Genomic DNA, 12,331 nt, shown 5'->3' on the forward strand with positions numbered 1-12,331 from the left:
ACTCTCGCCAATTAGGCGAATAAACCGCGGTTCCAAACGGTACAGGCCGGAGCGCGCCGATCGCGAAGGTCACCACCGCTCTCTTTTCCACCAGACCCCTGCATACGCTCCTCTTCCCTTCTACAGAGAAATGGAGCGCGTTACCGTAAGCGGCGTTAGAGTAGCAAGGTGGTTGACAGGTGAGCACCAAGGTCACCAAGGAAGGTCGCTCTCCACCGTTCGCCGATCGATCCGTCGAAAGGAGTCACGCCTTTTCGCGTCATCGCGCTGTTGAGACGCGATCGAAATAAGACGCATAATTGCAAAGCGAATTTCGCGAGTCGAGTATAATGTAATTACGAGAGTTTGGAATTCGTTAAAAGTCACTGGCCGATGAAACAAAAGCCACCGCCTAACGATGACAAATTTCTTCTTCTCTCGTTTTCTCTTCCCTCGTTTCGCTCGACCAAGCCACCTACCACGGGAACGTATTTAAACGCGGTTGGTTCGAGACGGTGAATCACGCGGCCAATTCGCGGCAAATTAGCGATAAAGAGGCGGTTGTTAGTCGAAAAAGGAAACTCGAGAAGGAAAAGAAAACTCGTGCGTCGATGATTCTTGTTTTTTTTTTTCAATGTTTCACTCTTTCTGTCGGATTAACTTTTACGAAGAAACGTACGAGCGATATTCTACAACGGTTCGGATTCGAAAATTCACGATTTCGATCGATCTTACGCGCGTAAAATGATAATTCTTTACGGAAACTTCCCACGAATCGGAGTTTATAACCATACGCTCGCGTCACGATCGATCAATTTGTTAAACCGTCGTTCTCGTTCGAAGCGTATCGAGGAAAATTTCGTTAAGCAAGGACGGCGAGTACCGTTCGATCGGAATGATTTTCCCGGAAACGATGCGGTCGGAATAAAGCGACGCGGCGTGGCCGGTGATTTTGCACTTCCCTCTCTCTCTCTCGCTCTCGATCTTTTACATAATGCGTAATTAACGGTTATACTGGATGTGCACCGCGTGTTGTAACGCGACGCAACAAGGGAATTACGTTACCGTTGTAATTTCATGGCAGCCGCGTCGCGTCGATTACACGCCTTCGAACGATTTTAATTCTCGGTTGATCGTATCGAAAATTCGGTCGAGTAACGAGGCTAAATAAAAGTAGTTTGAAAAGAGACCTCGGTCCGATTTTTTCTTTTTCTTTTCTTCTTCAATTTTTCGACGATCGTATTGTAAATATAACTGAACGTTGCGCGCCAGATCGGCAGATAGAACGCTGTACACGGACACGCGGCCTCGGGATTATATTTGACTCTTCGTTAATCCCTCGTAAGCATTCCTCCTACGTTAACCGGCAAATTGTACGCCGGATTAGGATACTTAGCATGGGAGCACGCGGCTAACTTTAGAAACCCTTTCACTCTAAAAACGATACGCTCTCTTTGTTTGCGTTACCACACCTTACGCACTCGACGCGTGCCACTCGTGCCCTCCCCCCTCAATTTTCCAGGGATCTCGTTATCAATAACCGTATCGCGGTATTTTTTCAACGAACGAGAAACTACAGATTCGGTGGGTCGAAAACTGTCGATCGATATATCGTATTTACAGAGGGTTGAGAGAACGCGTTGAGTAGGACGTCGAAGAACGAAGAGAGAGAGAGAGAGAGAGAGAGAGGTCGAGCACGCTCGAAAATAGCCATCGAGCTGCGTAGAACGAGGAAGTCGATCCGTTTTGGCCCACGATAAAATAGCTGGTCGATCGACGATCGGCCGAACCGTGACCACCGTGTATAAGGTGAACCTCCTAACTTCGACCCCCGACACTTCCCCATTCTCATTCTTTTTCTCTTTTCCGTTGTTCCAGAGGCTTCAGCGTCAGCGTTTGCGGTTCCCAGCACATCTTCAAGCCGGTATCGGTTCAGGCGATGTGGTGAGTCTCATTTTTTTTTTTCTTCTTCTTCTTCTTCCACTTATTTTCCCCTCCTCCTTCTTCCTTTAATCCTTTCTCCTTTATTATTATTATTATTTATCCCCGATCAATTCGATTAATCAAAAATTAACAATCCTTCAATCCCAAATTTATTATCTTTTATCGTATGTAAGTCGTAGCTCGAAAAATTTCATTACGAGAAATCACATAATTGAAAAATCGAATCATTGCAAATTTCCAATGTAAAATTCGCGAAACAAACGAATCGAGTGGAGTGGAGAGGGACCGATGATACAATTAACGAATAATAACAATTACAACGGATGGCCTGAGACGATACCCACAGAATATTAGGATCGGTCCATGGAAAGAGTTCCATCCACGTAGACGCGATCTATCCTCCTAACAACCACCTCTGCTCCCTCCCCTTTGTGTGTGTGTGTTCACGAAGACTGTGTATCTGAATGCGTATGCATGTGTGTATGTGTGTGTGTGTGTGTGCGTGCGTGCGTGCGTGCGTGCGTGCGTGCGCGCGCGCGCGTGTGTGTGTGTGTGTGTGTGTGTGTGGTGTATTCATAAGAACTGTCTACTGTGTGTGTTTGAATGTGTATGCGTGCGTGCGCGCGCGTGTGTGTGTGTGTGTGTGTGTGTGTGTGTGTGTGTGTGTGTGTGTGTGTGTGTGGTGTATTCATAAGAACTGTCTACTGTGTGTGTTTGAATGTGTATGCGTGTGTGTTCACAAGGTGTGTGTGTGTGTGTGTGTGTGTGTGTGTGTGTGTGTGTGTGTGTGTGTGTGTGTGTGTGTGTGTGTGTGTGTGTGTGTGTGTGTGTGTGTGTGTATTCGCGAAGGCTGTGTGTCTATATGTCTCTGTATGCGTATACGTGTGTGTTCACGATGTGTGTGTGTGTGTGTGTGTGTGTGTGTGTGTGTGTCGCATTTGTTCGCGAATATTAAAAAAAAAAAAGGGCGGGAAAACGAGCGTGGATGGAATTTTTTTTGGACGGATTCGACCGACGGTCGGATTCTCCCCCCTCCCCCCTGCCCCAGGAGGGGAGAGAAAAACGGAAGATGGTTATCGGTAACGGAACGCGGAAGAGAGATCTCGGAGGAGACGACGGGGGTTAGGGGAGGCGGAAAACGAAGGCGTTGCTTAATTGGTCTCGCGATTGTCTCGCCCGGCGAGCGGACGACGGAGGAAGGAGGAAGTTTCTTTTACCTGGCCAACCTTCCAACTCTTCCGCCCCGTTCCTCCCACGCGAATCGTTCACGCTTCCCTCGCTCCACCGATTCGTCACCGTTTCATCCTCGATGACTCCTCGCGCCCTTTTTTCCTCCCCTCGAATTCGAAGACTCGAAGAATCGATCGAGCATCTCTCTCGAGTATGTAATCGATCGAGAAACCGAGAACTAGAATTACCCGATCGAAGGAAACGAGCTTTTGGTGGCTTGGATGCGATCTGTGTCGCGGGAGAAGTTGCTCGTCATCGTCGTCGTCGTCGTCGTCCTATTTTTGGAAAAGCCTCGATCATCGGACCCGACCATCGTCGTGGTGGGGTGGCTCTCCCGACGACCATGGACCACCAGCCGCGCCATTTATGGGCGCGCCGCCTTTCGTCACTTTGTCGAATCCCGCCTTCCAACCCCGAAAATCAAAAGAAACAATATATATATATATGATCTATTCGATCACGATCCCTTGCGTACAAATCCAATGATCGAATCATCAGGATACAGCAGCCAGCTTCCCCGAGAGGAAGGGGTTCCTGGTCGTTGGCCGCTTTTTATTCCGGCGGGCATAAAAGACGCGGAGTTCGCTCGGTTTTCAGGTCGCCGGTAACAGGTTTGGGTGTGGTGAACGGATAAGCCTGCCTCTTTTCTCCCGGCCACGTTAAACGACCTACCTTCGATTATCGTTAACTCGATTACGGGAGCTTCCTCTCCTTTTATCTCTTTCTCTCTTTCTTTACGCGTCCCTCTTCCATCCCCTTTCACGTTAAGAAGAGTCCTCGTCGATCGTCGATCGTTGGTTGGATTAGCGAAGAATCGACGAACCTTGGAACGAGCGTGGAACCGGTTTTCAACCGGATGACGAGGACATTGCTACGCGAAATGACACCTGGCTATGGCGATAACAGCTACCGATATATATATATATATATATGTATGTATATCGTGGATGGCCTCGGGTAATTCGTTCTCTTCGAGTTATATAGGTTCGACGACCAGAGTGCGGCGCAACTTTCGTCAAACTTCCCCTTTACATCATCGCGTACAACGCACCGCTCCTTCCGGTGTCGAGCGGCGGCATTCACCTCGATCTGGACGCGGTGCGCGCGGTTTCACTTTTTGCCAGAGAAATCTCTCCTCCTATACGCCGTCCAATATATATATATATATTTCTCGTGACAATGAAACACCAAGATCGTGAACAGGCGAATTGGACAAATTCGATCTCGTAGCGATTTTAGTTAGATTTCGTTATTCGGTCGAATCTTTATCTCGTCCTCGATCGGTCTCCTGAAACGTGGAACGAAATTTTGAAAACCAGTTTTTTGACGCTGGCGTACCGTTAATGCACACACTTCGCCATAACTTTTTTCCACCTTGAACAGCATTCCTACTTTTTCGGTAATAAAAAAATGCTCCCTTTTCAGTCTTGCATTTGTTGTAAATAATAAATCGTGAAACTGTCAAAATATATGGTAACAACGCGGTTTGGAACGAAGTTGGCTGGATAAAAAGTTCGACTAGCGACACTCGTGTGAAAAAACAAAACTACTTTCCAAACAATATATATATAGATGTTCGTGAAAAAAGCGATCTCTCAGAAATGGAGAAATTAACAACAATTGGAAGATTTATAGTTGGGTGGGCGTGAATCGATTAACAGCTTTCGAAAACTAGTTTTCCGCCTATCAAAACAGGGACGACTCGATGGGTAACAACAGGTTGCCGCATTATCGGAATAATATAGAACCGAGCGATAACGGCGGTCGATGAAAACTACGATGGATCGACGCCCCCATCCATCCACGATTCGTACGACAACCATATCGTCGTCCGATCCGTGCAGCTTGAAAAACTCGAAAAACTGTAAAAAAATATCTTCTTTCGTCGATGACGTTCTGTTAATCGAATTAATTTTCCTCGATCGAATTCGATTCAAATTTGTTGATAAATTAAGAAAATTTGATCGAATATTATTTGGATAATTTTTCGAAGCGTAATAAATAACGCGAAAACAAGAATGAATATTGTTAACAATTGTTCGAAATAAGTAGATTCGAAATTCTTAATTAATTACTTTTGCTTGAAAAACTCGTAAACTTGTAAAAAAATATCTTCTTTCGTCGACGACGTTCTGTTGATCGAATTAATTTTCCTCGATCGAATTCGATTCAAATTTGTTGCTAAATGAAGAAAATTTGATCGAATATTATTTGGATAATTTTTCGAAGCGTAATAAATAACGCGAAAACAAGAATGAATATTGTTAGCAATTGTTCGAAATAAGTAGATTCGAAATTCTTAATTAATTACATTTTGCTTGAAAAACTCATAAACTTGTAAAAAAATATCTTCTTTCGTCGACGACGTTCTGTTGGTCGAATTAATTTTCCTCGATCGAATTCGATTCAAATTTGTTGCTAAATGAAGAAAATTTGATCGAATATTATTTGGATAATTTTTCGTTCGAAGCGTAATAAATAACACGAAAACAAGAATGAATATTGTTAACAATTGTTCGAAATAAGTAGATTCGAAATTCTTAATTAATTACTTTTTGAACGATAGAGTCCGACCAGGTTCGTGTCACCAGCTGTTCTCGCCGCGCTCCTATGCGCGCGTCACGCTATACCACATAATCGGTTCCATTCCTTTCACCGTTGCGACTACGGCGTAGAACAGGTTGGTGGAAGGCATAGTCGCGCGAGACGAGGAATCGTTCTGGTTCGCGGAATAACCGCGAGTAAGTCGCATCGTCACGATCCAGATCCATTCGCGGATCATTACACCGGATGATCCGGTAGAATAGTCGTGGCATCCATCCTCGCACTTTCCTTTCTTCTCTCTCTCTCTATACTCGTACATTTCCCTCCTTCGAATATTATATACGTTATATACGATAAGATATTGAAAGGAAGAAAAAAGGAAAATGATAAAAAATTCTTATTGGTTCGATTTTCGAAAGCGGAGCACGGTTCACTTTCGATAAGAACGTTATCACGAAAGCGCAACGACCCGTTACCCATTGTGTAAACCGACCGACCGACCGACCGACTCGATCGCGGACGACTTTCACGCTTCTTCCAACAAACGGGCCGGCACGATTATTTCTGGCCCCCACGATCGTTCCACTTTTGCCCTACGCCGCCGCCCGTAAACCTCTCCGCTGGCGAAATACGTTTCGGAACTCGGTCGGTATTATTATTACCCTACCTTGTTTACCGATCCGCGCGAAACGGTTATACTCTACTTTATTCCACTTTCGGCTCTACGGGTATTGGCCCGTACCGTGCGAACTTGGCCTATCCGTTTTTTGTCGCTCGACTTTATCGGTTTCGTTGCGATTCGTATCATCGTGTTATCGTGCAAATAATCATCTTATGCACGAGATATATATTCGCTCGATGAATCGTCCTCTTTGAACTTTTTTTTCGTTTATCGATTATTTCTTTTTCTTCTCTCTTTATCCTTCTCTCTCTCTCTCTTTCTCTGCACGATTCAAGCGCGTCTGAATTTAACAGCCAGCATTGTTGCCATTTATAACCGTGTCATAAATTCCTTCGGATTCCTTCGAGCGTTTGTGGAAAATCGATAAACAGAGGAAGGAATAGAGTTGTTTCTTTCGGCATTAGTTTCGAGAGAATTCGTGGAGAGAAGGGAGTATCGAGTATCGTCGAAACTCGAGGTGGATTCTATACTTGGAAATTATTAAAAAAAAAAAAAAAAAGAAACTCTAATGTAACGATTTTTTATTACGTTTTAATTGAAACGATAAAGGAGATAAAACAGATATGCGAAAGCCTCCGAGCGTGGAAATAACCAGTTTGCCGATAATCGTAATTAATCGAGTATAATTAATTGCTATTTGATATAACTTTTTTTCTTCTTCTTTCTTTTTATAACAGTCATAAATATTAATGTATCGATTAGAAAATTTGAAAGAAAGAGTAAATACATACATAAAAGCTTATTATACTTGTTATTAACGTTTATAGGATGAAATAAATCTCTATTCAATTTTTTCTCTCAACATCTTTTATCATCGTTTTGAATAAAAATCCTTTTCTTTTCTCACTCGTCGAATCATGCATCAGATGAAATTGGGATATTGGAAAACTTTGGACCTTTCAAAGTGGATGAAAACATTCGCTCGGCCACTTTGCATTCTATTATCGTCGACCGAACTTTTATTCATAGCGCATATTCTTGGCCAACCTTGTCGTTGCACCTCCAACGATTCCATCCGGTAATCTCTTTTACAAGTATCAAATCAAGTGAACGTAAATCGTACTTACGACGAAACAAAAGAATCCTTTATTTTTTTTTAAATTTCATCTTCGAAATCATGTACAAATGATATTTCCAAAAAGAGATACTTCCGATCGCTAATCGTTTTCAATCTAGTTCGTAGAGGAGAAGAAAGAGGAGGAGGATCGAGAATCGAGATCAAGGTCGAGACCCACGAAATCGAGATATTCGCGCGTCGTCGAGCAAAACTTTCCCTTTCGAGTAAACGAGCGCGATAAGCGATCGCGAATCGAATAGTAAAAATTACGGCGGGCGAGGGAGAGAGAGAGAGAAAGAGCGAGACCGAGAGCGAGAGAGAGAGAGAGCGAGACCGAGACCGAAAGAGAGAGAGAGAGCGCGATAATATTCACAGCGCATGCGCTTTTCACCGGCGACGATTCACCCGTTATTTCGCGTGGAGGATCGGTGGTAACGCAGGTTGAATAAGTTCAAAGTATATACCGTATATACGCGTGCTTGTAAAATGACTCACCGTCGCCTCGAGGATTGCACAAACGCAAAACACGGTACGCAGGTGTATTCCTGTGGTGCATCTACCTCGTCAAACAGATCTCCATTGTTTCTTCGACGATCCCAAAACAGTTCGTTCCAAGATGCTCGCTCGATCGAACGTCTTTTCTTCTCTCTCTCTCTCTCTCCGTCGCGATATTCGATTGACTTGTTAAAAGTGAAGAATAGGAAGGATTAATACGATACGAGCGCATTACTCGTTACGACGAAATATAGAGGCGAGCATCTAGGATGGTGGGCAAGAAAGAAAGTAACTTTCAGATTCGAAAAGAGAAACTACTTTTTGAACGCGGTTCAACGCGGATCTAACATCGGTGAGGCGATTCGCTAGTACGCAAATAGACTTCCAAGAAGTCGAGTCTCGTCGCGAGAACGACGTGTAAAGGTCGCGATATTTTTCTTTGAAAAAAGAAAAAAAAAGAAAAAGAAAAAAAAATTTGGTTCCACAAGTGTACAAGTATCACCGATTTTATCAAAAGTGTATCACCGTGTATATACGTCGTCCTTATTTCGAAGCAACGTGGAAATTATAATCGTGCTAACGAATGTTGTTTACGTGTATAAACACGTGAAACAAAAGGAATCGTAAATTTTTCTCTCTCGCAAATACCCATTAATGGAATATAAAAAAATACTACTGTTCGAATCTTAAATCGTGTACTACGTAAACAAGTACGCGAGATAATCGGTTTTACGTTCCCACGTCACGGTACGGGCAAGTAAATCGCGTCACGAGTGTTTTCTCTCTCTTTCTCTCTTCCGTAGATAAAGTAGAGAATAGGCAAAGACGAGTACGTATATACGTATATATACATACATATATACCTGCGATACTTTGAAGAGAGGGGCAGTAATAAAAGTTGGGCCAGGTCAAGATCCACTTTGTTCGAGACGGAAGAGGCGACCGATCCTCCTTTCTCCCGTTTCCGCCTACGCGGTGATGACACGACGAGAAGACAATTTTGCACGGTTGAAAAAGTGTCGACTAAATATGGCCCGACTCGGCCGTTCGTCACTCGGGCCAACTCTGTCCTACGCGTATTAAGCATTATTCCGATTTATTTATTTGCCAGATACGTACGAGATCGTGTTCTTCTCGCCAATTTATCTTCCTCTATTTTAAACGCCGTCGATAAATATCGCGCGATTCCTGGATTGGAAGAAATTGGAGAAGAAACGCGCGCGCGTGTGTGTGTATGTGTGCATTAAAATCTGTGAAACGAGGGATCCCTTCTAAACGCGTTCGTATAGTTCGACGAGTTCGACGAACGGAAGAAAGTTCGGAACGAGAAAAGTGGAGTGGATCGTTTTTGATCGAAACGAGCTGGAGACTGGATATAATCTGGCAGAGGAGAGGGGAGGACGCGTTTCTAGACTAAATCGAAAAAGGGCAGGCGGGGTGATCCGATGACTTTGACGAGAATAACTTCCAAGGTCGGATATCCGAGCGCGAGAGGAAAACATGATTACGCGCGCTTCCGTTTACGTGACCGTTCTATTCGCGTTGCCGTGGATCCTTCGAATTTTCGGAAACCTCGGGATCAGGAGCAAATTCTTCGCCGATCTGATCAAAACTGGCAGGTAAGGTGTTATTTCTCGCACGCTCGTTAGAAATTCGTTTCTATATCTCGATTCGTACGGGGAGGAGAAAAAAGGTTATATATTTTGTATTTAAGAACGCGCGTAATTGGAACGAAACTGTGTAAAACGTGATGGTGGTGGTATAACTGCGTCGTTCGAGCACGCTTCTAACAATAAGTAAGAGGTTTCGCGCAGCCCCCACCACGCTCCCTCTCTCTGTCTCACTCTTTCTCTTCCGTTCGCTTTTGTTATTTTTATTCTCGGGGGATCGTTGGTTCGTTCCTCGGTCGTTTCACCGGTGGCGTGGACGCGATTCGTGTGCCGTTCTTCCGATATCCTTTGTCCTTTGTCATCCACTTTCTCTTTCTTTTTCGCGCCGCCTGGCTGGCTGGCAGCCAGCCAACGGACAAATTCGACGCTTCTTCCGGGAGGAGAGGGGATAGGAGAGAGGACCTATTATCTCTATCCCGCCTCACCACGTGGAATCGTTGAATCAAAATTATCTTCCGTCGCTCTCCTTTCTTCTTAACCGTGAAACTTTTTCGGAATATTTTCAACGAATCGTCTCGACTTTTCCTCTCGAATCGAAAACAAATATTGGAAATGTTTCGAAGGAGCGGTTAACAACAGGTTAAGATCGAATCGTCATTGCTTGCCTCATCGACCGTTCCATTTAGGAACAGCCGATGACGCGACTCATTATAATTACGATGCTACGCCTCGAGCCTCAGTCTCTCTCGCGCTCTTCTCCTCGCCCTCTTCTCCTCGCCCGTTGCGCAAAATCGTTGGAACATCGACTCGGTTGATTCGTGTCCTCGAGCGTCGATTCGCCCTTCCTTTCTCCGCAATAATGTGAAAAGATATCGAGTCGCCAACAAGATAGGAAAATTGGATATTTATTCCGTCGCGTATTTTCCATTTCTTTCCATGAAGAATAAAAGAAATTTTTTTCACTTTATCGTTTGTAAATGATTTGTTGGATCGTAATTTCTTCCTTTCTTTCTTTCTCTTTTTCTTTTTAAGGGAGCATCGTTATCGCGCGAAACTTAATTATTTAAAACGTTATTTCCATCTCGTCGCAAACGCGACGTATTAATATTACGAATATACTTTCTTTAATTACATACACCATTGAATTTACAATACGTGGAATCATAAACGAGCATTCGTATATATTCGTATACGTACACCTTGCATATAGAAAACAGGAAACAGAAATTGCATAACCTTGTAATTCAATTTCTTAAATAGTCGTAAAAAAAATTACGAAATATGTTTAACAACGTTAAAACGCATCGAAACATAAATTATTCTTTTTTTTTTTTTCTTTAATATTCCTAACGTATATTTTCGTTTATCCCTGTTACGAGCTTAAGAAGAGGGGGGGGGGGGAAATTAGGTTCGAAATCGAATTGGGTAATTGGCATCGGTGGATGGTGAACCAGAACTCGATCGAGGGAATCGGTACTCGGTTAAATGTGAACGCGTTACGTAAAATGTTTAATTATAAATACTCGGCTCGGTCGGCGGCGAGATGATCGTTGCCCGTTACGCAAAAGGCACTATACACTGTTGACATTGTCGTTCCCTCGCCTCGGTTCGCGGCCTCAAAAACCCGGAAACGGATTTATCTAATCACCGCGAACGAAGTAGAAGTTGGAAAGTATTAACCCCCCGGTATCTTATCTCTTGAATAAACCAAGTTTTTCACCGTGTGTACGACTCCCATTTCTCGCATTATACACGTTTAAGAAACGAAAATATAGCCATTCGGCTCGTCTCTTTCGAGGCAATAGGCGCAGTAGAGGTCATTTTCTACGTTCCATTTTAACTTTGGGCCTTCGATCAAGGATAATTTAATTAATTTTCCTTAATTTTAAAAGGAATCAGAAAATTTAAATTTTTCCACGGATCCACTGGAATCTCGGCAATTGTAGCTATGCTTACGAAACGTTTCGATGCTAAGATTTAAGGCAGTCTTCGAGAAAGTATCATAAGAAACACGAGATATTCCGATCGAATTCTCGATTTTGCTCGAATCGATTATTAAGAAAGAGAGAGAGAGAAATCGGTGGATTTTAATTCGATCTCAAATATGGCCAGAGTCTGCTCGAGATATTCGCGACGAACGTGACGGAATTGCTCTTACGACCAAAACGAATCACGATCGATTGGCTTTCGATCGCTCGAAGCGGTTGTTCTCGAAAAGTTACCTCATCGTTACCTAAGAACTTTATATACCATCGAATCCACGGATCACGATGTTGCGTCACGATGCTCCTCTTAAATCTCTCCTAAATATAATCCCTGCCTTGCGAATTTTTTTTTTTTTTCCTCTACAGGACGATTACATCGCGACACAATTTTAGAGAAAAGAATTAGAATTAGCTTTTCTTTTACTTTTTATTATCAAAAAGGAAGAAGAAGGAAGCGAACGAATCCACGATCGATCGGTTGATGATCTCTCATAGTATTTTATCGCTAAAGCCCCCCCCTCCCCTTTGATCCAAAGGGAATCGTCGATACACGTTGTTACACGGGGTTGCATTCCGCGGCAATTCTCCACCGATCGTTTTCTCCTTGCCTTTTTTTTACGCCGCCAGTGTGAGAAACGCGTAAACTAGGAGCGAACGCATGGAACGAAAGGTAAATCGTTCTGGTTCGCCTCGGTTTTTACCGTAAAAGATCGATTCGCGTTCCAGCGATTTTTTTTCTTTTTTCTTTTTTTTTTTTACTTTTTTTCTCCCCACGATAAACGTGGTTTTTTGTACAACCAGGCCT

At 43.5% G+C, this 12,331-nt stretch overlaps 1 protein-coding gene across 6 annotated transcripts in view; it reads left to right on the top strand.

Moving 5' to 3' along the window:
- LOC724613 overlaps window positions 1-12,331 on the top strand; it is a 45,926-nt gene that overhangs the window by 26,669 nt on the left and 6,926 nt on the right. For 4 of the 6 annotated variants that reach the window (XM_026442064.1, XM_026442063.1, XM_026442066.1 and 1 more), the window contains one exon: window positions 1,858-1,923. In XM_026442064.1, coding sequence (XP_026297849.1) covers window positions 1,858-1,923 — 66 coding nt within the window. Of the gene's footprint in view, window positions 1-1,857; window positions 1,924-9,225; window positions 9,551-12,042; window positions 12,197-12,331 lie in introns of those variants that run through there. The other 2 variants (XM_026442065.1, XM_026442068.1) reach the window with 2 other exon arrangements.

Source organism: Apis mellifera, linkage group LG8 (genome assembly GCF_003254395.2).
Source record: "Apis mellifera strain DH4 linkage group LG8, Amel_HAv3.1, whole genome shotgun sequence".
Classification (NCBI taxonomy): domain Eukaryota; kingdom Metazoa; phylum Arthropoda; class Insecta; order Hymenoptera; family Apidae; genus Apis; species Apis mellifera.